At 31.8% G+C, this 27,966-nt stretch overlaps 1 protein-coding gene across 1 annotated transcript; it reads right to left on the bottom strand.

Annotated features, from left to right (window-relative positions):
• LOC106064420 (uncharacterized) lies at nucleotides 1-26,715 on the bottom strand. Its single transcript, XM_013222977.2, has 17 exons — nucleotides 26,629-26,715; nucleotides 17,990-18,261; nucleotides 17,548-17,650; nucleotides 16,715-16,819; nucleotides 16,284-16,368; nucleotides 12,379-12,482; nucleotides 11,787-11,861; nucleotides 11,622-11,699; nucleotides 11,319-11,488; nucleotides 6,906-7,153; nucleotides 6,501-6,766; nucleotides 5,865-5,969; nucleotides 4,930-5,029; nucleotides 4,659-4,756; nucleotides 3,043-3,111; nucleotides 2,737-2,814; nucleotides 1-2,616 (listed from the first exon to the last, which is right to left on the bottom strand). The coding sequence occupies exons 2-17, from the start codon at nucleotides 18,241-18,243 to the stop codon at nucleotides 2,428-2,430; spliced, it is 2,127 nt and encodes a 708-aa protein (XP_013078431.2). The 5' UTR covers nucleotides 18,244-18,261; nucleotides 26,629-26,715; the 3' UTR covers nucleotides 1-2,427.
• Between the last annotated feature and the right edge of the window lie 1,251 nt (nucleotides 26,716-27,966).

The following is a 27,966-nucleotide window of genomic DNA, read 5'->3' as shown; positions in this document are numbered from 1 at the left end:
TTTGTCTTGGAATATTAAAAAAGAAATTTATTTTTTCTTTTGTAAGATCAACAAAAAGTTTTTTAAATTAAAAAAATGTCCAATGGTCAAACAAAATTTTATTCCTTACAAATCAAATACTAACCCACACACACATGCACACACACACACACAGAGTTCAGTAAGTTAACTTGATCAAAAGAAGAACAAATCAAATACTAACCCACACACACACACGCACACACACACACACAGAGTTCAGTAAGTTAACTTGATCAAAAGAAGAAAAAATGAAAACTATGACAAAGTATTCAATCAACAATGAAAACAATTTTGGGGTGTGAAAATAAAAGTGAATGTTGGTGTATACACTTAACAATGGCAAGCCAAGTATGATCAAATAGGAATATACAACAGCTGTTATTAAAATCAAAGAAATGATTCAACGATCCAAAATATCTTACTTAATGTTAATATAAAAAAATGAACCCAACGTCACATAGAAGTGTACCGCATTGGAAATCTAAAACAAAACAGGGGAACAACTTGTAATTTAAAATAAGAAACCAGAATAAATCTCAATTAAATGGTAATCAAATGCATAATCCAATATACATCTCTATAAGTATTGCGACGACCCAAGATTTCTAGGTAACAGACAGGACATGGATTTCCCCCACTTCATCCTTTTTGGTTTTCTCAAGCTCCATCAGTTACTGCATACCTCTGCACCAACTGTTCATTAGTTGAGTAGAAAATAATGGGGTGTAGCCGGACCATCCAACATGCAACTTAATGATTACATTTAATTGGTGGATGACAACTAATTTCTTAAAACTATCATGATATAGAAAGTCTGCACAGTCTCATCAGCTAGGTCTAGCAGAAGACAAAAACCTGCAGCATTTTTTGGTCTTACTGTTACAGATAAAAGAAAAAAAAGGCAAATAATAGTATTTAAATCAAATAATGTACATGCATAACTTCTAAAGGTTTGACTGAAGGATTGATCTTTAAAAACACCAACATAGCATAAAGTTGTAGGCTAGGAAACAATGTCTCATCAATTCAGTTGTTGTTTTTTTTCTTTTCACTATAACTTATAACACTGAATAAGTTCTCCTGTAAACTCCAAATGAATTGTAATATAAATGAAAATTTTTTTTTCAGTGTTTTAATATTTTATGTGTGATGTTGCACTATTGGAAAATAAATTTCCTTTAGTATAATAAAGATATTATTAATATTATTATTAATTATTCAAGAAATGTAAAAATCACCAAGAAATCCTATTTCCTACTTTGCTTCTAGCCAGCTAACAGTCTAGTTTTGTGGCCATAATTAAATTTTAACTCAATATTTGAACTACTTTAATTTTTGTAAGCATATTTAATTTTACAAAATCAACCAAATGTATGAAGTTCCTTACTAGATCAATTTCATGAACAAGAAAGAAAGATGTTTAATGTAACAATATACAAGTAGTAACCAGTAATAAAAATAAAATTTTAAAAAAAAAATTAAAAAAAAAAATAATAGTCATGAAAACAGAAAAAAAAATCAACAACTGCTGACCATCTAACATGAATGAACACCATCTAGTTCAGTTGTTTACATGAATGAACACCATCTAGATCTGTTGTTAAAATGAATGAGCACCATCTAGTTCAGTTGTTCTAGATAAGTCTGTAATAAAATCATTCACAAATCTTTTCCCAGGTCTGAAGTAATATCACAGATCACCATGAAATATTAAGTTGATAAATAGAATATCAAGAGCATAACAGAAAACTGACATGTTAATCTCAGAAATCATTATGTTTAGAGACAAATTAAATTGTAAGCAGATCATCACAAAATAGACAAACACAAATAAAACATGCCTCTTTGTAAGGTCTGACTAGTAAAACATACAAAATAATACTTTCATTTTTGTCAGATTTCAAATCTTCAGTTTAATATATAAAAATACTAAAACAAGTTCTGTTAAAAGAAAATCTTGATTTCAAGACAAACAAAACTAGAAAGAATGTTTTTGAATCATTGAAGAAGCACTAGTACATGTATTTTGGTTGATTGGAATGATCAAAAGTTCCTAAACTCATTTTCTTCAATTATTGACACTGTAGTCCTTCTATTTTTTTTTTATGCAAAAAAGTTGAAAGCAGTAATGTGAGATAACTATCTATGTGAAAGTCACAGAACTTACTGTACTTTGTAAATAAAAAACGGTTTTGTCTACAAACTTTGAGGGCAAAATGAGTTAAAGAGAGTAGATACAACTTAACTGCTCAATGTACATCAATAGATGCCAGTTTAAATAAATTGAAATGACTAAAGTTTTAAATGTACATGACAGGATGCCCTGTTGAGAACAATAAACTGTCCAGAATTTAATTTTAAAATAAATAACATGACTAAGATCACAAACTTCAGGCAAAGAAACATTTAAGCATTTGAACTGTTAAAATAATTCCTTTGTTTCCATTCTTTGGTTGTGGTGGCTTTGAACAAGACATTTGAAGGGCAAGGATAGCCCAACACTTCTTCCAGCATGTCAGGTTTAAGCCACAAAGCATTGCAGGAAGAAGTCAGGGAGTAGTTGCCAGTCTTGTCAAAAAATAGTAAACCATCCACCTACAATCAAGGGGAAAAAAAAACAGAAAATGTTTTAAATTAAATAAACTAATACTAATAAATTATAAAAATAATTTCATTATATTATTCTTTATAATTTAGTCAGTATATAATAAGTACCTTATATTCAGTTTTACAGAGAGCTGCCAAGATGTCTTCTTGTGTGCAACTGTACTTAGGTAACACCTCTAATGAGTACTAAAACAAAGAAAAATAATATTTGATAAATGTTATTAAACTTTTTAATCAATTTTGTTCAATTTAAAGGTGTATGGTAAGATTTAAGTGTTCTGATGGCTAGCTAGAACAGAACAATTCAAAATGGTACTGATTAACTTGTGCTATAAAAAAAAATCAATATTCACATACAATCAAGGATTCTTTTTTGCAATTTCGACAAAAATTATACATTTCAATTTAACATACTTCTTTTTTTCCTGATTTGATAATCACATTAGATAGTAGGTCTGTTAGCCAAAAGAATCGAAATTCTGCCTGAAAGAAAAAAAAATTTCTTATAAAAAAAAATATAATGAAAATAAATGTAAAGAAAAGGTGCATAACTTTGTTCTCTCTAGGATATGTTGTCCCCAATTATGATGTGTTCTAAATTTAATAATGTGTTCTTGCTAGTTTAATAATGTGTCCTTGCTAGTTTAATATTGCGTTCTTACTAGCTTAATAATGAGTTCTTACTAGTTTAATAATGTGTTCTCCTAGACTCAATGGTGTGCTCTCCCTAGTTTAACTATATATTCTCTGCAGCTCGTGTAGTGTTTTACTTAGTTTATTAATATGTTTGTTAGTTCAATGATGAAACAACAGCATGGTAGCAAAGGGATTTGGAGTAACAGAAAATCCTAAGCTGTGCCAGTGAGTCTGTAAAGTGACAATAAATGAACCAATAAAAAACCAATATTATAAACAGAGTTTGTAGGGGAAAAAATTGAGATCTTGTTAACATGTTTTGTCCTCTGACCTAACTTTATGTTAAGTAAATATATCATAAGTACATACCTGTGCAATGTGTATTAAAGGGTGGGTAATGCAAACAACTAGATGAAATGATATAGCAAATGGGTAAAAAAAGACAAAGTTTCCAACAACTTAATGTGTTTGGATGTTGGATCTTAACAAAGTTCCACCCAAAATCCCTCACAACTATTAAATTGCATTAACTTACTCAACTTGTTTTGAAAATGGTTACATTTATTTTCATGCTTAACAAAAACTAAAAGGGCACACATTTAGCCCTGACACTATGCGTTGTCCAGCATTCTGAGCTTCAGAAATTCATTCTCCTGGCTTCTAAAATACACATTTTTCTCATAGTAAGAAGAATGCATACAAAAAACAGTAAGAGAAAAGGGAGTGAGATGGGCCAATAAACATGTTAAATTATGTGTAATAAATAAGAAGGCCAATACTACTAGGTGTGGGGCATTAGAGACACATATAGCCCACTTAAGACTGCAAAGGGTGTGATCATAGTAAGATCGTCTTCATTTTAAGTAAGATGTCTTGTCACTACCCTATTATTTGTCATGCAAAAGTCTTCATCATAATGATGTATACCATGATATAAGGGAGAAATGAGACCATTCTGATATAAAAGAAAATGAGGAGTTCAATCATGTTCGGAGCGAGGTTTTAAAATGACTTCTTCAATAAGTTTGAGTCAATATTGTTGCAGATGCCTATACATTTAAAAAGGCTCTACATAGAAGATTTTACAATGTCTCTTACTTAAAATATTTTTCATTTTAAAACACTGATAATAATGTCATTTTACTTGGTTGATACCTGAACATAGATTTATAGCTACAATAAAAATATTTTTTTTTAGATCCCTTCAAAAATAAATTGCCAGTCCTCACCCCCCCCCCCCCCCCCCCAACCTCCTTAGCCCCACAGTTTGAGAAAGGCTGCCTTATGACATACAACACGAGAGAACTCTTTGTTTCTTTTACATTCTTTGGTCTGAAAGGAAAATTTGAAATTCACATGCTTAGAGTGCAATTTCTCTACACAGAGTACTATACCTCAGATTCATAAAGTGAATGTTGACGCCAATATAACAGATCAATAACATAGAACTTTTGCAATGCGCCAGACCATAAGCAGTCCAGAATGACCATTTCTAGAAGAGAATAAACCAAGTTAATACACAGTAGGTCTACTACAACTATTTGCTGTTCTAACAATTAATGAAATTTCACACAATAAAAAGGTGAGGAAAATATCAACATGTGAATGAAGATCTAGAATGTAAAAAAAAGAAGTTTACATTACATACCCAGGTTATTTACATACCTGCACTATTTTTCATATACTGCGATGGATTGCCACAAGGGAGAGAAGAAGTGAAGCTCTCTATCAATTTTCCATATTTGTTGTACGTACAAGTTGAGCCCTATTTGTTCACAATAAATTTTCTTTAAGTACAGGGTATAAGATACGTTGGAGAAAGAATGACTTAGCTCTTATATTGACATAATTTAATGTATTGACTATTTCTTGTCACTTGAATAGCATAATAATATTTTTTATGGCTTGGAATAAATGCACAATTGTAAGACAAAATTCCTCTAGAAAAATAGAGATATGTTATTATTTATGCAATGCTACTAAGATTTGTTTTCAGACAATCTTCATAAAGTCTTGAAGAGTTCTTTGCATCCTGAAAAAACCTCCCCATTTCTCATACACATCACATACGTTTGCAAGGGTCGATATTGAAAAGCTTATGACAGAAACATTTATACACAGATCCCAACACCTTAGACAGAAATATAGAAATGATAATAGTCAAAAGCAAGCTCTATACTCAGAAACGCTACAAGTGTATATCAAAACATTTTTTTTACGCTACCAAAATTACATAGGTATGTTTTCCTAAGCATGTACTAAAAAAAAAAAAAGAAAACTGCCAAAACTAATTATGGAGAACAAGTGGAATTATTTCAGACATACAATGAAATGCTCAATATGGCATTCCTGTGTGAAACTTAACATTGTAAATATTCTTTATCATTTTTACAAGGTAGATACTAAAAAGCAGGTCAGATTTCATAACTTTGATTTTAAGTAAAAAATATTCTAAAATTTATTTCAGGATAAAAAGCCCCTCATCACCTTAAACTGGTCGATTAGATCACTGACTTATATACTGACTTGTATACTTTTTTATTTTGCATTTTACACTAAAAAAAAAAATGCTTGATTTAGATTAATGACAAAAGCCTTACATTAGCTGCAACCAAAATCCTTCTTTTAGCCACTGGACAAATGCAAGCCAAATAGTTGCACTCAAAATTCTCTGGTTTTATCATCATCCATTGAGAGTTCATCACCTAGAAATGTTTAAACATTATTTTTATTTAAGTGTCAATCTCACTTAGGGTTAATGTGGCATACTACAATGAATGAAAACCAAACTTTGGGGGACAATTATGAGAAATAGTGAAAAAATATGAAACGCAATAAAAACTGTGAAATTATGTATTTATTGGTCATTGGTGTGTTCACTAATACCTTCTCTATCATTTTTTAAATTTTAAAAACTCTAAACAATATTAATTTAACTTTCAATAAAATTGACATGGCCACATCATAAGCATATGCAAATATGTAGGTAAAGTACTACCCATTTCAAAACTATCTTTTCACAACTTAAATTTGTCACTGATTCCACAAATTAAACACATTCAGACAAAGAATTTAAATACTCCTGTTCCAACAGAAAAATTAAATTGAAAGCTTAAGAGCATTGTTTTTAGTTTGTTTTATTTTTGCTGAACATGTTTGTGTTTTAAAGTTATAATAGTAAACCTAAGATAATAAAATACAAACATTGATAAATTACATAATCAGAGTTGACATACTTTATGGGGTTCATCCCAATTTAATTTCAATGTGTTATGATCTTTACTCTTCATCTGTTGGTCAGGCAAGGTATCTGATAAGTAACTTCTCTCTTCAAAAGAGTTCCAATCCAAGTAATCCATTTGGAAATCAAAATGATTATGTTTGAACATATTGTTGTTGCTGATGTTGTCATAAAATGGAGCCCTGAAAGATGCCATGTGATGGTCATACTGAGAAGATGGTCGCTGACGTCCATGACTAATCTTGCAGTTCATCATCTTATCTGTTGATAATAAACTTTTATCCTTGATGTATTAATTTTACATTTTTTATTTTTGTGTCAACTTATCTTACTTTAATTAGACAAAAATGACACCATTAATCTATGAGAGGTTCATAAAAAAAACAACACAAATATATACCAGATAAATAGACTAAGTCATCCTGTATTGGTCCAGTGGGTTGTCGAGGTTTATGACTGAAATAGCCCTGCTTAAAGCCAGCCATTGGATGATCCAGCATCTGACTTTCTTGATTCAAGTGTTTCACAAATATTGGATGCTCTGGATAATACTGGTGACCAGCTTTATTTCCAAGGGGTGAAAATGGAGGGTATCCTCTAGAATATGCAGGATATACTTGTGATATAATAGCTGGACTAACACCATGGCTGAAATAATAAACAATCGCTAAAAAGTTTCTGAATACAAAAGAAAACAATTTCAGCTGTGTAAAATGTTTATATTGAGGCTTTTAAAGTTGAACTGAATGGGTCAAAATGTGTTCTTTACATAATTCTCTATTTGTCTAATCAGATTAAAATAAAGTAGAAGGCCAAAAAATAAATTAATATTTTTTGGCTCCAAACGTTTTGTCTTTCTTAAATGCTTCATATGCTTGACGGTATAACTTTTTTACTTAGTAATAAAAGGTGGGTGAAAACCTAATCAGATAGACGCTGGAAAGGATGGCAAAGATTGCCAAATTAACCTACTCTCCCAAAGGTGAGTAACATTTACCAAAGCCACCTGTTGAGAGAAAAAGCTCCAAGGGTGCTTGACAATGAACATACACAGCTCTAGCCCTGAAAATCAAAAGCAGAGGACCAAAAGAATCTTAGTACAATAAAAAGTTGAAGTAGCTTTTAAAGTTTTCAGGGGCTATTCAAAAGGTTCTTATCACATTAAACAAAGTATGAAATAACACAGATGAGCAACAAATGTGAATGCTATTCCAGTACCAAGAAGAAGATGCTGGAACCCTTTCAATAAAATGATAACTTGCAATTGTATTACTCTGAACAAAATTTCTAATGTAACTCAGCAGACTAGTTTGTAGAAGAATAACAATGTCATTATTTTGGAGAGCAGTGTTATCTCCCAACTTATGTGACCAATGCAAGTTTGGAGATGCCTCTGTATGAGCACCCTGAAGAAAAACAGTGTAGAATATAAGTTCCTTGAGTTGAATGCTTTCAAACTTAGTTTAACATATATTATCATTGAATAAATAAAGCACAGCAAAGATACTGATGATTATTAACTTTCCATCAAAGAATAATGACCACTGTACAATGACACTGAACAATAATAATTTTGCTTCCCTTTTATAGTCTCATACAAAGACTTTTCTGCATTGTTTATATCAGTTCTTCTTCTTCTTCTTCATCGTTCTCATTGTTATGTTGGAGTGTTCATATGACTAGACCAATACATGAGATGAACTGCGCAGTGGTTTCCAAATCAGGGAGCTCTCCATATAGTTTTCTTTCTATTGGGGTGATTTGGGGCCAATGTCTTATACGGGCCTCTTGGTAGAGAGAGCAGTTTTGGAGGACGTGGTCGGCATTTTCTGGTGATACTCCACATGGGCAGATTTCACTGGTTCCAATTTTGAGCTTCCGGAACATGTGTTGTCGCATTCTGTTGTGTCCGGTCCTGAGTCGAAAGATTAGACGCTGGTCTTGTCGGGATAGCTTATAGTAAGCGTCATCTTTCTTGTGATTTGGATGAGAGCTCGTCCATTTCTCATTTATTTTATCTACAATTAATTTCTTCATTTCTTCTGGATAGAGTGCAGAGTTTACTTGTGAGTTTGTTCTCCCACTCTTGGCGAGTGTGTCAGCCTTCTCATTTCCTGCTAGTTGTATGTGAGCTGGTATCCATTGAATAACAGTTTTTTTGCTGTTGTTGTTGAGCTTTGTAAGTGCTGTTCTGAGGTTTTTAATATAAGGGGAATCAGAGTTTTGCAAGCTTTGGAGGGTTGTTTTCGCGTCTGTTAGAAAGACAATCTGACTGTGAGGGGAACTTGGATGATTTGCTAGCATGGTAGCAGCTAGTGCTAGTGCTTCCCTTTCTGCTCTGTGACTGTCAGAGAGCTCTCCAGTTGCAATGGATTTTTCTAGTTTTCCTCCATCTGGCCATTCGATAAGTATTCCAGCTCCTCCATTTGTGGTGGCTTTATGGGATGAGCCATCCGTGTAAACTCTGATCCACTGATTGCTAGGGTAATTGGTATGTAAAAAACAGTTCACTATTTCCTTGAGCTCTGTTGGTCTGTAATCAGATTTTCTTTTTATGTTTTCATTATGGTCCCTTATAGTAGGAAGAGGGCTTTCATCCCAGGGTGGAGATTCATTATAGTGTATCGAGGATTCCAGAGTAATTTTTTCAAGTTGGTGTTTCTTTTTTAGGTTTAGAGATTCCTGTATGAAATTGGTCCTTTTGAGATGTTTTTTTGTGCCAGTTTTGTGGATTTTTGTTCTGAGTGGGTGCCTCTCCAAGGTTTCCAATTTAGTGAATTGGGAAAGGATTTTTATTTCTCTTCTTTCATCCAGAGAAATCAGGGCAGCGGTTTCCTCCATAGCTCTTATGGGTGTTGTTTTGATTGCTCCTGTCATTATCCTTAGACCAATATTTTGAACCTTGTCTATTTTTCTTAGGTTGGTTTGGGCTGCTGAGCCCTATGCTGTGTCACCATATTCTAGTACAGGTCTTACATAACTGGTATAGGTCTTTTTCAGGATGTTGTGATTAGCTCCCCAATCTGTGCCAGCTAATTTTTTCAAGAGGGATAGTCTCTGGATGCCTTTACTCTGTGTTTTATCTATTTGGTTTTTCCAGGTTAGTCTCGGGTCATAGGTGACTCCAAGATAAGTAGGGCTGTCATTTTTTTTCTAAAGCTTCCTTATCTAATGTTAATTTTATTGTTTGTTGTTTTGTTGACAGTGAGAATATGGTATATGTTGTCTTTTTTGTGTTAATGGACATGCCCCAGTCTTTGGACCAATTATTGAGTTTATCAAGAGCATCTTGTAATCGAAATTTCGATGTTCCTACATATTCTTCTGTGCTAATTAAGGCAAGGTCATCTGCATACATGCTGCTTTTAACTTTTTTGGGTAGGTTTTGATTTAGATTGTTTATGAATATTAGGAAAAGTGTTGGGGATAGGACTCCTCCTTGGGGGACGCCATTTTTTATACCCACTGTGTGGCTTCTGTGTCCTTGCATGCAAACTACGGCTTTTCTGTTATTTAGGTATTCCTTTATCCAGTTGTACATTCTGTGGGATATGTGATGCTGGATTAGCTTGAGCAAGAGACCTTGTTCCCAGACTTTGTCAAATGCTTTTTCTAAGTCAACCCACACAATTGTTGTTGGTTTCTTTTCTTGAAAGCCATCTTTTATTTCTTGTGTGATGAAGGCAATTTGATCTTCTGTTGATCTGCCTTTTCTAAAGCCAGCCAGGGCTTCAGTGAGTAGGTTATTTGACTCAAGGATCCATGTCAGCCTTCTATTTATCACTCTTTCCATCAGTTTGCAAGTACAGCTAGTGAGGCTGATGGGACGGTAGCTATCCAGTTTATTTCTTGGTTTGCCGTGCTTTTATATCAGTGTTTCCCAAACTTTTTCCTTAATGGAACACTTCATTCATTTTGAATATTTAGCGGAACACTTTGCTTATTTTTAAGAGAGATTAATGGTGACCTACTAGTTAATTAATTCAGTAGTTCATGGAACACCTGTTCAGGCCTCGAGTTCTGTGGAACACAGTTTGGGAAACACTGGTTTACATAATTAATAGCTTTTTTCAATCCTCTTAACCTTTTCATTTAAGTATTTCTAAATTACAATTGTTTACATCTATTCTAGGTCTTCTATAAATCTGGTCTGACAAACAATTTGTTCTCTTACACATATATAATCAGACCTAAAAATCTGATCAGCTCTCTCTCACCTGGCTTGCGCACTGAGGCATGACACATAACTCTAAACATCTTCTGGTGTCCTCCTTGTTTCATATAATACCTAGCAACCCTATAATTAATTAAGCTTCATAAAATGGATTGCATCATCTGTACTGAAATATTTAGTTTTTTTGGAAATAGACAATTTCTTGCAACAGTCTTGGCTTTTGTTTCTTTATGGTATTTTAATGTTAAAGTGCTCAACTGCAAAAAAAAATTCTCATCTTGGAGAACTGTTAGAGGAAACAGGATTGTTTTCTCAAGATGGTAGGTATGGGCCTGAATCCAAGGTTTCATCAGATATATATATATATATATATATATATATATATATATATATATATATATATATATATATATATATATATATATATATATATATATATATATATATATATATATATATATATATATAAGTACACAGCGTTAACTGAGCTAGTTGGTTCTTGTTCTACTCTCATCTACAGTTAGCTATAAAAAAGATGATTGGAACATCATCTGACCCATGTATCTATGTACTTAAAGGAGAAACTTAGATTCTGTTTTTGAAATTGAATTTATTTCTCTACTATTTATTTCAACTTACACTAGTGCCAGAGAAACTGGGTCCTTGTAGCTCACTGCAGTAATTATTCCCATTTCTGGAATTTCAATCTTTAGCTTGGAAGGGAGATGATCTAAAGTTAACCATAAAACAAATGGTGAGTTTCCTGGTTGATAGGTGGCATGTTTGTAGATAAACAGTAGACCATCAATCTAATGAAAGACAAAAGTCAAAGGTTTCTTTGAGAATAAAATCTCATCAATGTTCTGGACTGAATGAAAACAAAATTCAACACAAGTTGTTTTTTTTTATTTAACACTGTTTTAAATGCTTTAATAAACTTACAAGATATGGAGCAGCCATTACTGAAGATCTTATATTAGTCTTTGTTGGTGTGAAGGTTTTCAAGGGCACAAATGGATACTGCAAGCAAATAAGTTACAACATGCATTGCTCCATTTTTTTTTTGAAAAAAAACAACAACAAAACAAAAGCTGAACTATTTCTTACTGGATTCATTTCAGATGGATGACTAAGATCATATTCCCAAACTTTGTCTTGTAAAAATTTCAATCTTGTCTGAGTCTGCAATTTTTAGATTCATAAAATAATTAATAACATATTTCTAACCCATTAAAAATGTATGACATACTACAGAACATTAAGACAATAAACTGGAGTTCATGTGCAAGATTGAAACATATACATTTGAAGTTTTTTTGTTTTTTTTTCGATAAATGAAATTAGTAAAGTTCAAGGATTAAAATTAGTATCAACAATAACTAATTCATATTGTTAAAAAACACAAGTACCATGTTTTTGTTTATTACAAATATGATTTTGATTTATGAAAGAGAAACAAGAAAAGAATGACAATGGCATGAGACAATAGCCTTGCAATACTGTATATAGCAAGAATTTTTACCAAAAAAATATTCTACTTTGCAATATATAGCAAGAATTTTTACCAAAAAACTATTCTACCTTGCAATATATAGCAAGAATTTTTACCAAAAAAAACTATTCTACCTTTACACTTCAAAAATAAAAAGCAGTTTAGCATTTAACTTCATTGTTTATATAAATCTTCTAAAGATCTCACTGGATACTCATAGTAAGATTGTCCATCCCAACACATTAAGTCCAAAACATAGTAGGTTTGTGTTTCATTACAGTAGATACAGTCCAAAATACAGGCTCCAAAACCTGAAGGAAAAAAAAAAGATTGAGTTTCAGTTAATAAATCTTGCAAGAATATTTTTTTAACAAGATTACAAAAAGAGTTTGTGTTGTCACACAAACTCAGAGGCAGCCCCCATTGGAGTCGGATCCCTATTGGATCCGCCTATTTGCAAGGAATATTTAAGACGTGATTTTGTTTTGATTGTCAAAAGTAATAATGTTTCAAAGATTCATTTGGTGTTGTAAAAAATGATTTTTTTTTCCTGTAAAATGCTTTACATGTTTTGTATGTTCCCTGGACAACAGGGGATGGCAGTGAGCAGGGTATGAAACCGGGACCGTCGAGATAATCAGTTCAGCACGCTAACTGCATGACCAGGCATTTGCTCTTAATAACAAACTGGTTACAAACTAATATTGATAAAGAGATATATTACATATTACGGCATGACAACTACCGGATAAGTACAATATGTCAGACGAGCGATTTTAGATAATCTTTTGGTATTGATTTGTAGGCTAATTGAAAAAGAAAAAGAACAAGGCATCGAGCTTGTACTTCGGCAAAGTCTGCTCGATGTCCAAGCACAGTTACCAACAGAGCTATTGGCATTTTCATTTATCTTCTTATCTCATATAATACAGACGTTACTTCAAAAAAGAAGATGATTACATCCTACGCGTCATGCATTCAGTCATACATATTAACCAATGACTTAAATTCTGCCAAGTCACTGGTTTTCCTGGCTAGCTCAGGCAACCCATTCCATGCTCTAATAGCACTAGGGAAGAAGGAGTATTTGTACAAATTTGTCCTAGCATATGGGATGAGGAATGTGCCTTTATCTTTGTGTCTTTCTGAGTATTTTATTAAATTTTGTTTTTGTATTTGAAGATTATGGTTTAGTGTTTTATGTATAATTGCTACTTTACTTTTGCGTCTTCTGTCCTGAAAGGCTCTCTAAATTAAGTGATTTAACTAAAGGTGTTACTCTAGTCAAATGTGAATACTCGTTTGTTATGAATCTCACTGCTCTGTTTTGTGTCTGTTCCAGTTTCTTAATGTTTTCTTGAGTTGAGGTTCCCAAACAGAGGATGCATATTCTATTATTGGCCTGACCAAGGTTAAATAACATTTTAGTTTTATGTTCTTATTTGATTTATAGAAATTTCTTTTAATAAACCCTAATGCTTTGTTTGATTTTTTGATAGTTTCATCAATATGGGGATTCCATGACAGTTTTTCATTTATTATAAATGGAACTAGAATGGGGATGTAGATCTACCTAAATTAAACTTCTGATTTTATCACTCTTAAGATCTATATCTACTAGATCTAGATCTAAAATATAAATTTGGAATAATGTATATGTAATTTAGATAAGATTAATGTAAAAAAAAAAAAGCCTAGATAATAATTTAATAGACTGAATGCAATATTAAATTTAAAAATAGTAGATTAGTTTTAGTATTTTATAACATTACAATATTGATCTAGATATTTGGAAATAAAAATCTACACTTTAAGTCTAGAAATTGAAATTATAGATCTTGATCTAGTCTAAATCATGGCTGCCTGGTCGTTCAGTTTGCGCGCTGGACTGTGGTTTGGATTAATCGATGGTCCCAGGTTCAAACCCTGCCCGCTCCCATCCCCCGTGGTCCTGCGGGAGTAGGAAGTAAACATCTTCAACTCTGAAGGAACATCCTAAACATGTAAAACAACAAACATTCTAAACTAGACCTAGAAATTCTAGATCTAGAATCTACAATGATTTTAATTAGAATATAAATCTAAATCTAGTTTTAAAAATCTAGCTCTAGTGTAATAAAAATCTAGATCTAGTGTACAAAATCTAGCTCTAGTGTAAAAAAAAATCTAGATCTAGTTTAAAAAATATAGATTAGATCTAAATCTAGTTATTATGCCTTTTTTAAATATGAGTCAGATATTGAGGTTTAATAAACATTACTATACCGAGTTTTTTTAGCAATTCATTTGAAGAATTTATTCCATATGAAAGAAAAAAAATCCACTATGCCACACAGCCTAGTTAGACTAAAAAATGTCATCAATAGGAGCAAGTTGTTGAGGGTTCATAGAAGAATTAACTACATATTACGCCAAAGAAAAAAATCCTTTAGTTAGACTAAATTTGTATGTATGGATATATATAAGGATTAAAGATTCATTTTTTGTGAGTTTTTTTTTTCCGTCTGTCTGTCATGTTAATATTGAAAAAAAAAGACTAAAAGCTATTAAAAACAGATTGTTCCTGATGTTTGCATATATAGTGAGAGAAAATAAGAATTCCAGATAAATCAAATACTATTAATTAAATTTTTGGGATGGTCTCGTATGAAAATTAGATGTACCATAGCCTTGTGGAGAGATTTTCAAACCATACTTTGGTGTTAGGAAGTTGTTTTTCCTTAAAATTAGGAACATAATATTAATGATAATTAGATATTCTAACCTTCTAGCTAGAAAATTAAATATAATGTAAGAGGGAAGTGCAATTTTACATAAATAAAGTTACAAAAATTTTCATTAAAAATCCGGAACAACCAATTTTCGTAAATGAGAAGAAGATTATCTGTTTTATTTATTAGAAGAGGGATTTCAAACAGTTATTTGGCGTAGATTTTTCATATACGATTTTGAACATTTTTGGCGATTTGTAAGAAAATTAAAGTAATGTAGGTCGATTTCTTTTTCAAAACAAAATCCGGAACATTCTTTACCGATTAAACAACTTTTGTTGTTTCAGCAAGTAAATATACTGTAAAAAAAGTCTAAAAAGTTATTTCCAATAATCGTTTCTAGTAAATTAATTTCTTATTTTAAAATCCTGAACAACCTATTGTCGATATTTTTGAAAAAATAAAGTCATTTGACATAAATTTGTTTTAAGTTGAAAATACAGAACAATTTAATATCGATAAATAAACTATAGTGATGTATTGTCAAAGGAACATTAACGGTTAAATCAGATTTTCAATAGCTTTTAGAGTTGTTTTTGTGAGCTTATCTAAAAGTGACAGACAGACCGACCGGCAATCAAAATGCACAAAAATAAGCGTCTTTTATCCTGATGTGGACACTAAACAGAAAATAAATAAAATCTGATAATTTAAAAAATTTTGAGGAAACTGATTAGTACCATGTTTTGCTGCTGTTTGTTACACAACTGTACGAAAGTCGCAGCATAAAAAGTCCATTTTAAAAAATGTGCATGATATTTACATACGAAGTGCATTCTTAGCCTTTATAAACAAACATAAATATTTTCTTTTAATTTTAACAGCTAGTTGACCAGAAAAAACACCTTTAACTAATATTTATATTTTCTTTGTTAACATATTGTAACATTACCTCCCTTACATTTATGTAATTGTTTTAGAATTGGTGTATATTTATGAAAAAATCGCTTGCATAATTGATTTTATAAACTAAACGGTTTGCTTTTAGAAAACCAAAAGTAGCCGTTGCACCTAAACTTTTCAAGCTGCATCACAAGGTGAAAAAATAGTTTTCATTTCTCTTCTAGTTTTCGAGATCTCAGTGTGACAGGCAGACAGATAGACATTTTGCATAAACCTAATAGCTGCTTTTCCCTTATGGGGCCGCTAAAAAGGCTATTCATTTTTTTTTTTTTGTAGTATCAATTAGACTAAAATACACTTTGTGATTCAAAGTCATTAGAAAAGTGTAACAATGCTTCATTATTTAAAACAAATTTACTAACAACTTTTAGTTCTATAATGAAATGCCCATAATTTTTCTAAATTAGTGTATTTCCTTGTGAAAAGGAGATCATTTACCTTGAAACATTTTATTTCCCATAGGCAGATTAGAAGAATGACTAATGATGTGATAACCAGTTCTTGTATATGCACCAGTGTAGCCCTGTGGAAACATCACACAGTTTAATGATAAAGAAAAAACTTTAAAGAAAATTATCTGTCTATAATTTAAATTGAGTATGGGAAAGTCTTAGAGAAAAATCTTTATCTAACTCAACTTTGTAGTATGAAGTCTGTTTAGTCAACTTCTCAAACCTACATATTCATCTTCTAATCTGTTACAAAAACTATTACAGAATGACATATTTGAATAAAGAAACTTTTATCTTTTTATATATTTACTCATTATCAATTTTTAAACAAAATGCCATACATCATGAGACACAGATATAAGTGAAATAGTTTTCACAAAGTTTGTAAGGTCATAATTTATATTTACAAGAACCTACCCGTCTGGCTACAACCAAGCAGCGAGATCCTGCAGGACACACCAACATAAGCCAGTTTTTGGCAAAACTAGATGGAACTTCTTCCATAGTTTCAGATAACATGAGCTTTGGATTCATGAATTTATAAGGAAAAGGAAAATATTACTTGAGTTTTGTACAATATATATATGGCAGTTACAATGGTAAAATAAATAGGTCATTGCTGCACTCTTCCTGATCCTTCAAACTCAAAGACTAGTCTCTATTATTTCTTACAGTGATCATTTACAGTCAAAGTTTTTCACTGACTTCACTTATAATTAGTTTTAGTTTTCATCTAGTTATTCTAACAATCAGTCCTTGGTATAGTCCATGCCTCCATTTGTGAAGACAAATTTAACATGGTAGTATTTGACCTCATTTAACTAAAGAAGCAATAGAAGCAAACCTTTCTAAGACTTTTTCATTTGCTACTTGGATCAAGTGACTCTGAACGTGGTCCTACTAAAAAAAAACAACTAACAGCTAAACAGTGTGGTAAAAAGAATGGAAGAGATGCCCAGATAGTATTTTGAATTAAATCCTTTTGTTTAGTGATTTTCTTCTAATCATTTTGTTTACACTTTTAAAAACAAATTTTTAGTACTGATTTCTAATTCTTTTTCTATTAAACAATAGTTCTAAAATTTAATTCAAATATATATAATTTATTTATTTTTAATTAATAATTTATTGGGTTTTGAAATTTCAATTTTTCTATAAATAATTTTTTTAAATGACTATAAAAGAAACTAAAATATGATGCAAAGAATATAAAATGTGCATGAAATTAAAAAAAAAACACATAAATCTACCTGGTTTTTAAAGACTTTGGATTTGACATCTCTGACATCAACATTGTTTTTAGTCAAGAAATTTAGAAATGTCTGTGTGTTCTCATTATAAACATAAGCATCTCTGGAATTAAAAATAAATTTTACATTTATCAATTTCAGAATGAGTGACATATAAGTTACTAAATCATTGTCTATATTTGCTGTAAAGGTAACTTATTTAATACATCATTTGGTAACCCAAATACAAAAAATCAGCTAAAAATATGTTTTCAGAAAAGTTAAGAGTGCAGCACATTAAAGTAATAGAAATAGATAGGAATAATACATGTTGGTTATTGTGCAGGCCAAACATTCATCACACACAACTTATCCTGCCCATCTGACATGCAAGTTTGTGGAAAAAAAAGAGCTTTATAATAACACTGTGAGAAGCCTTTTTTTTTTTTAAATATTGTCATACCCTCTTTGATCTTCCAAAAGCTCTGTTCGTCTTGCTGACTGGCTCCGTGCAGAAGATTTGCACCTTTCAGCATTTATTGTGCTAGGACTGGATTTCATACATTTTGATGTCTCATTTTGTTTCTTTTTAACAGCAGAGGAATTGTTGGAAGCATTTCTTTCATCTTTAGCATTATTAGCTGAAGTAGCAGGTCTATCTCGCTTTTTTTCATCACAACCAATTAAACTGGCTGGTTCTTTTTTGGACTCTGCCATAATTGTGATTCAAATTCTCTGAGGAAATATTAATTTTTCAATATTAATTATAAACATAAATAGGTTATTCTTATATAATAAGTAGCACCTGGATTGATTGGCCACAATCGTTTAAATGTTTGGTAGGAAATAATAGTGGGTGCTATTACCAAGCTCCTCCTAACAATTACTAGGAAAAAAATTAATACGAAGAGATGCTAACAATCTAAAGGGTGGCCTTTATGGTCTTAAGACTTTTGCACAAAGGAGTGAGTATACAGAATATGTTTCACATGTTTGGGATGTTCCTAACAAGTTGGAGATAATTGATTTATGTTGAATGATAATATAATACTTTAATACTTAATAATAATAATACAAAAATTATAATCTACTTTGACTACTCAGTTATTGAGTTCAATATTTATAATGGAGTTAACTCAGTCTATAACTGGTCTGTTAGCTTGTCTTAAGTTAAAAGAGTAAGACATAGGAGTAGGACTTTGTAAGACTAGGAGTATTATAACTATAAGACCCAGTCTGCCAGTCCCAGTTAATAGTTATACTAGTTATAAATAGATCTATATTGCTATTATACATTATAGCAGGGGCGGACTGACTATATGGGCAAGCGGGCAAATGCCAGGTGGGCCGGTACCAAATGGGCCGGTCTGGTCGCAACCAAAGGAAAAAAAGTGACAGCAGCAAGACACAAATCCCCGAAAACGTTTATTTTTTTTTTAATTTTTATTACACTTAATTTTGTTTGAAATTCAACAAAAATATCCCCAAAAAATTACACTATACACTGTAGCCTAAGTATTATCATTTGCAAAACGTTAGACCGTACTTTTTGCTATGCAAGAGCGGCATGAACTTTCAACACTGCTTTGATGTCTTCGAGGTTGTGTTTGGCCTAATCATTTTACTGGTCATTATGTACGTTTGATTGCTCTCCCTTTTGTTTTTGCTCCTTCCCTCCCCCGTCTTTTGATGGTTCCATTGTCAGTTAACGAAAAAGAGGGATGAGAGAAGTTAATTTAGAAAACATTGATATAACGCAGAAAAAAAATAGGGATGACAATTAGCTCTTTAACGGATACAATGGATATTAGCCCATATAGCACTAGGAGGAAATGAGAAGGCTGACACACTCGGCAAGAGTGGGAGAACAAACTCACAATTTAACATTGCACTCTATCCAGAAGAAATGAAGAAACTAATAGTAAATAAAATAAAAGAGAAATGGACAAGCTCTCAACCGAAGCACAAGAAAGATGATGCTTATTATAAGCTATCCCGAAAAGATCAACGTCTAATCTTACGATTCAGGACCGGACACAACAGAACGAGACAACATGACCTTCAAAACTGTTGTCTTTACTATGAGACCCGTACAAGACACTGGCCCGAAAACACCCCAATAGAAAGAAAACTATATGGAGAGCTCCCTGATTTGGAAACCACTGCACAGTTCATCTCATATACTGGTCTAGTCATCTGAATGCTCCAACATAAAAAAATGAGAATGAGGAAGAAGAAGAAGCTCTTTAACAATACTTAATAGGAATTAACTTTAATACACACACAGCTGCGAAATTGCAAACCACCCAACTTATTCACAACTCAAATTGGATATAGAGTTCTTATTTATGAGATTTGTACAGAAAAGTAAGTTTTCTTTTTATTTTTAATAATAGATCTATAGATATAAAAATACTACACTTAAGGCTTACAAAAAAAAATATTATTTAATAAAAAAAAATCTAGATTTAAATCATTTTTTTACTATTATAATTAATGGCAAACTTATGCATAGTATGAAGTCATTAATGATGGAAATTCTTATAATAATTATAATAATATATAGGCCTATAGCGCTGTCACATCCAATATTTAATGAAAGGAGATTTATATTTATATTTTAAATAATGGGTCATGATATATTCATATACAGTTCGCGTTTTTGAGAATGTAGGCTACTTGTAAGTGCCCCTCTAACCATTCTGCATTCTCTTATCTTTTAATGGAATGGGTTGCCCGAGTCAGCCAGGAAAACCAATGACTTAGCATATTTTAAGTCACAGATCAACATGCATGACTAGATTGACAGATGAAATGAGTAGGACGTAACTGTCTAATTTTTGAAGAAACGTCTGTAATCTATAAGTAATACCAAAAAGTTTCAGACTCATTAAGGTTGCTATTGTATTGTTTAGGCCTATAGTTTTCAGACTACATGCATGTATAATATAAATAAAATACATTATTAAATGTAATCCTACGCAAGCATACAGTTAGTTTTCAATGCGTTATCAAACTGTATATATTTTGAAGACAATTAGGCTTACACCTATAATATATGACACATGGTCTTAGCCGGGAGGAGGGGGGGGGGGGGGGTTCAAACCATCACTTGCCTCAGACCTCATTGTCTGAAAAGGAAACTTTACTTAATGCCCCAGTGCAGCCAACTTAAGCAAACTACAGTCGCCGAATTTCCTAAGCGTAGCCAAAAGGGGTTTTGTGGTTTGAAATAATGCTTGGATACGGGGCTCACAGCGCTTCCCCAGGCTCCCTAGCTGTCCTTGGTGGTGTGTACTGTTTTTCCACTAATTAAAAGAAGAACTTATTCTAGGCTAAAAAAAAAATGCCAGAAAGAATGAAAGGTCAGAATGTAATGAAGATTAACTACGCACATATACATTATAGAGGGGGTAGAAAAAAATCCCACCCACCCACCGAAAATATCCTGACTACGCCCATGATATGACATGCAATTCATTTGTGGGCCGGTTCATAGGGTAAAGCCCAGGCCAATTTTAATACCCAGCCCGCCCCTGCATTATAGGTCTAGATCTGTATATATAGTTCATCCATCGTGGCTTGATGATGACCACTTTTGTCATCCAAGGGGCTAAGGGCTTTGCACTGGGGTTTTTCTTCTGCTGAGATCTAATTATAATTTTATATAATATAGATCTCTACTATAGTCTTATAACTATAATATTATAATAAGTATATTGCCTATATTCAACATGGTAAAACTTTACATCGAAGGACCCTTTTGAAGAATGTTACGCAAGTGGCAGCACCGCGCTGTCTATCGCTACGGTAATCAGGTCACAAGGTCACTACCGGCTAGACGGTGTCGGTAGTATCATGTAGGCCTAATAGTTCGTGATAGATCTAGTCATTAGCTAATGACATGAAAACTCTGGATCTATATTATGTAATAAAAAAAATATTAAAAAGGCTATAAAAAATAAATAATGAGAATGAATTAATCTTTATTTTTTTAATTTGTTTTTTTTTTGTTTGTTTGTGTCACAAATGTATGGTACCGCTATCCTATATATGTACGGGTTATAGGCCTATATTTATATATTTTTGCTGACACTATTTTTTTTTTCATTTGTAATGTTTTACAGACCTAAATTATTATTTTTTAATTTATTGATTTAATGTAATTTTACTTTAAAATTAAAGTAAACCAATCATACTGGGTTTCGTATATGTGCAACATATTCTTTATTTTATTTTCAAATTAAATTAAACTTAATGGGTTTCCTTATAAGTACAGATATTTATCTGAAATCCAAGCATTTTCAATAACAGTAGCTAGATGTTTATGAAGAGTAGTGTGTAGCCTAACATAACCTTAAACATATGTTTAAGTGAATTACAGCTAGGTACCAATTTATGATCAAAGAAATATTTATAGAGACAAAGTCAAGTGACGTAAGTTTTAACTTCTAATATAATAAAGTAAGCATTAAGTGAATAGGAAACTATGAAAAAAATAATCAGTCGGGAAAGTGAGAAGCAGATAAGCTAACGGAATCTATTATGTCATGACATGAAACTATATGAGACAACTAAAGAATTGAAAAGATTGAAACTCACACTGGGTTTTGTATCCGAATCAATCAGAAATAAAAAAGGGAAAGCGACGATGCGATGTTCACTGTTGGATAGCTTGATAATAAACTGCCCTAACTAAAACATGGACACGTGACTTAAGACAAACAAACCAATCATGCAAATCTGTCGTGGGTTATCCAAATGTGTGTGATTTGACCATTTAAGTGAGGGTTACATGAAAAAACAGCAGGTGGGGTGATAGGAAGGGATGGGTGGATGTTGACAGTCTAGCATGTGGCGAGGGAGTTACGCAACATGTCCATCTGTCTTATATGGCCTGCGTGCTCATGATGTATTGTATGTATGGAGTATGTAAACCTACATTTATTACTTAAAAAGATTCATGTATCTTCAACTGTATAGCTTTTAAAAAGAAACATTTTAGATATATAGATAGACAGAGATGAGGTAGAGAGATAAAGGATAGATAGATAAATGGATAGAGAGATAAATAGATAGAGAGAGAGAGATAAGTTAGACAGAGAGAGGATAGATAGGTAGCTTGACATCTGCTTCCAAATTGCGGCGCCATATATTCCTGGGCCGTCCCTATCTTTCTCTTTTTAAGTCTGTCGAGTATGATGATAGTCAGTCTGTTGTAAATATTATCCTTCTCTTCCTCTTCACTGTCATTTGTTGTTAAGACAATATCTAAGTTAATCCTCTTCTTCACTGAATGGAATGAGGCTATTATTATCCGTGGTCCATGCGCTTCTCATCCTATAAGTGCCCTCTGAGCCCGCTTAGACAGCATTATGGCGGAAAACAGATTCTCTATTGAAAATGCATTTTTCGAGTTCAATATTCATTATCTCTGAATATAGACCATCTGTGGTATATTTGCTTTTACTGATGGATAGATCTATGTTTCTGGAAGCTTCATTAGCAAAATTTTTTTGAAATTCGTTTTTATATGGAATTTGTGCATTTGTGAATATCATGAAGTATTGCCAAAAAGACAGACAACATTTACTTCTGGATTTATGTGATCCCATTTCAAAAGGTAAGAAACATATTTTAGAAATATAACTCATGTATAAAATACATACTTAGTATTTAAAAATGATTGTTATACACCATAAAGAAAAAAAAAAGTAAATAAAATGCTTCTTTTGTCTTAAATTTGAAAAAAAATAGCCTCGATGCAATTTTTGAAGTTGTGATGTCGCCAAACAATGTGTACATTTTTTTTTAAATATAATTTACATTTTGCCGATTTTCGTTGCAAAACACTTATTTTTGTATTTCTATCATCATAATTAATTATTTTTTTTATTTTTTGGTTATTTAAAATAAAAAAATATTTATAAAATCTCGTTTTTTTAAACACCAATCAGAATGGAGGTCGCCGGAATTGACTTCATGACCTCCCGTTCAAAGTGCTTTTTTTTTTTGTCATTCGCTCAGAAATATTCGAAGCGATAATTCTAGCAAAGGTAATTATAGACAGAATCTATTACAGATAATTCAGTTCATAATATCAACTGCTTAGTTAATTATTCTGCTTTAATAATAGGATGTCGTTTTCTTCAATAATTAACTTCAAGGACGGGAACACGGGTATCTATCTTTAGCCAGGCGCGCGCGATAAAAAAACAAACAAACACACGTTTTGACTTAGTCAACCTGAAGGCGCACCTCTGAATTGAGATCTTAGTCTGTAAAAGCTAAAAACCTATAATTTTTAAATTAATATCGACTATTACGGCAATTATTTTACTTTAATATTGGTGCATTGCATGCGTCATAAAATCGGCCCGGCAATGCGATGTTTCAGCGCGAGGGGGGGGGGACACATTTTGAACTTAGATTTTAGATCTAAATTAATCTACCTCTAGATCTATAATAGTTTCTACAGATCTAGATCTATAAAGACTAGATCTTAACCATATTTTTAAATCAATCTAGCGAAATGCTTTTAGATTAGTTATATATTATAGACATAGATCGATCTCTAGGTCTAGGACTAGATCTAGGTCACTGGACTTAGACTCTGAGATTAGATTAGTCTAGATCTAGTCATTAGAGTTAATAAGCGTGAAATTATTTAAATATTTACTGATCTAGATCTAAATTCTCTTATCAAGATAGATTAGATCTAGAACTAGATGATTTAGATCTATATTTATATATTATATAGTCATTTCTAGTAGATAGTCAAGTAGCGATGTACACACGTGGATCAAGAATCAAGACCCTAGTGACCTAGTCTAAGTCTAAATGTAGACTCTAGGTCTTAGATCTATATAATTTATATAGCCTTATATCTACGTCTAAATATAATTCATAGTAAGACTTAGGACAAGATTTTAACATGGAAAAAAATCTGAGATCTAAATCTATCTAGATCTATCATCTAGTCATTTCTAGATCTAGTAACTAGTACTACTAGTAGATAGTCAATTAGCGATGTACACGTGTGGATCTAGGAATCTAAATGTAGATTAGATCTAAGATTTTATATATCTAAATCTAATTCATAGGATCTTATAAACTCAGTAGGGTTAAATTAGATCTGATCTCTAGATCTACATCTTAAATTACTTAAAGTTAAAGTGGAAAAAATCTAGATCTAGTCAATTATAAACAAGAGTAGAAGAGATTCAATATAGACATAGTGACATAGTTAAAAATAACAACAAACACATATTAACCAAATTATAAAAGTTGTTTTTATTTCTTTTCTCAGCAACAGATACAAAGATTGAGATTATTTGAGATAATAAACAGAATAGTCAATAGATATAGATCATGCACCATGCAAGTTAAGCTTTATTAGGTCTAAGTAGAGTACTCTAGACCTAGATTTAGATCTAAAAAGTGATCAAGAACTAGAATAGATCTAAATCTTGATAATATTTCATTTAATATTAGATCTTTTCTAGTCTAAAATTATACATATCTATAACCTTTATCTAAAATTGATATAAATAGTATCATGTTTAAACATGAAGATAAGAGGAAAAAAAAAGACTTTTTATTGGTAGGGTGGGCCGAAGAGGGGGCTTATTTATTAATTATAAATACTTTTTAAGGTTTTTTTTTTTTTTTCAAATGTTATATAAATATACTTTACTTTGTGACACAGTTTTAAGCAAATAATATTGTGAATTTGTGAAATTCATGGATTATTGGACATATCTTCTGTGAATTATGGATTTTTCATTATTAGGGGTAAGTGTGTTTGACCTCATTTTTTTATGTTAAATACTTGCCTGATGATAATGAATTTACTTTTTTTGGATTCCTCTCTTCTTGGGCATTAAAATTGATACATAATATGTCTAAACTGATTATGTTTTTGTTATTTAGGATAATGATAAAGTATAATTTGCAACCTAATTTTTTTTACGGAGGGGGTGGGGTCTGGGGTGGCTCAATTAATTTGCATAAATGACTTAAAAAACTTGTTTTTATATTTTTTTCAAATGTTCTATAAATATACTTTACTTTGGGATATATTTTTCTATTAATAATATTGTGAATTTGTGAAATTCATGGATTATGGGACATATCTTCTGTGAGTGATGAATTTTTCATTATTAGGGGTAAGTGTGTTTGACCTCATTTTTTCAAGTTAAATAATTGTCTGTTGCTTCTGATTTTATTTTTTTTGAATTCCTCTATTCTTGGGCAATAAATTTGATATATAATATGTCAATAAAAGTAATTTTGAAATTGGTCAAAAAAATGGTCCTTAAAGTAGAATGTTGAGAGCTCAATCTGTTTTCCGCCTTATACCATAATGTGTAATTCTTGGAGCAGGTGAGGTCACGTCAGTACGTCATCATACGTGCGGATAGACAGCTGCCAAATAACTGACCTGAAAAACTAGGGGCCTTCGATGTAAAGTTTTACCTTCAACATTGCCTTACTTAACTACTTAAACTAGTCTTAAGGCTAAGGTTTAATGTTATTATAATTTTTATATAAATTAAAAGTTAATTTGGTTAGGATGTGGCTTGAAAAACTAAGTAGTCCAGTTGAAGTATTAATAGTAGAGTCTAGTAATAATAGTAGTAGTACTAGAATTAGTAGAATCTAGATCTAGTAGACCTAGAGTCTAGAGTGACAAAAATGACGGTCTACTTAGGCTGGGCAGGCTTCTAAAAGTCAGTTACTGAGTTAGTGCTTTACTTAAGTTGTGAGTTTATTTAGAATCTAGATTAGTAAAAATTAGTTCAATCTACTCGTGTTTATCTAGATCTAGGTCTAGAGTAGAGTGTCAAGTGTCAAAGTGAGTGTATACCTCGAACTTGAATTGATAGACAGAGTGTCACAGAGCTCTAGATCTAGATCTAGAGTGTAGATCTTGATTATGAATTATGGTAATTCTGTAGATTTTGACTCTCTTCTAGAATCTAAATCTAGTCGAGATTTAAGAGCCTAGATAGATTAAATTAACTTAGCCTTAGATCTAGATTATACTCTAGATTTAGAATAATTTAGATCTAGATCTAGATACAAAGATAGTTAAGTTACCTTTTAATTTTTCTTGTACCGGTTAGATTTCTTCTTAGTTATCGTCCCTTGTTTTGAAAAAAAAAATGTGTCAAAACTAAAAAGTACAAGCTAATCGATATCCGGCAATTTTTTACGATAATTGTCTCCCTTTCCGTCGTTGTAAGCATCTACCGACGTGTTGCAATTTTTTAAATATAGAATCATTATAAGAATTTACAAGAATCGTGTTCTAGGAATTGAAAAAACACCAAAAAAACTGACCGTTCCTGCTTCCAATGGGTGAAAACACATTTGATAGACAGGGCCGTCGCGAGGGTTGTGGCCGCCCCCCCCTTTTTATTTTACTGTATTTTTATTGTACTCAAAGCGCTCTTTAATTTAAATCTATTTTTGTACCATTCCTTATTTTCCTGTTCGCATCGTTGTCGTATCTACATTCCCTCTAAGATGTTTTATTTTCAATATGGGGATTCCATGACAGTTTTTCATCTTATCTTATCTTATATAATACAGACGTTACTTCAAAAAAGAAGATGATTACGTCCTACGCGTCATGCATTTAGTCATGCATATTAACCAATGACTTAAATTCTGCCAAGTCACTGGTTTTCCTGGCTAGCTCAGGCAACCCATTCCATGCTCTAATAGCACTAGGGAAGAAGGAGTATTTGTACAAATTTGTCCTAGCATATGGGACGAGGAATGTGCCTTTATCTTTATCTTTCATAAGTTGAATTAGTCCCCTTGAATACTCCTTAAGTTAGTTATGACTATAATTACAGGAATGATCCAAACTAATTGATATAATTACACTTAATATATGCTTTGGTTTTTTTTTTTATGTTTTTCTACTTTGGTAATGTACTTTTAAAAATAAAAATTCCAGTAGTGCACTTTAAACTACTATATTATCATATTTCTCAACTGAAGTGTTTGTTTTTTCAGTAGTTCAACATTTTCCCACACATACACATGAAACTCCATGGTTATTCTTCAGATCTTGATTAAACAAATATTGGAAATAATGTTGTTTTCATAGGATTGATGCTGAAATATGGAATAAATATAGTGCAGTTTTTTTGTCCTTACAAATACTTTTGGCTCTCCCTCAAAGCACACAATGTTTCTGATATTTTTAAAAATGTGAATTCTTTAGCAAAAGTGCAGTTTATATTTCCACTTTGGTGTGTATCCAACAAAGAGTTTGAGGTTAAATCTCCCTACAATAAAACACTAGAAAAACTAGTCACCAAATTCCACGAGCATAGTTTTGAGGAAAAAAACTCCCTCCAATAAAAAAAAAAAACTACGGCAAGAATTATGCAATCAACTTTCATTACTTAATGAAAAACTTAA

Source organism: Biomphalaria glabrata, chromosome 1, assembly GCF_947242115.1.
Source record: "Biomphalaria glabrata chromosome 1, xgBioGlab47.1, whole genome shotgun sequence".
Classification (NCBI taxonomy): domain Eukaryota; kingdom Metazoa; phylum Mollusca; class Gastropoda; family Planorbidae; genus Biomphalaria; species Biomphalaria glabrata.
This window is presented reverse-complemented; position numbering and strand designations above follow the sequence as displayed.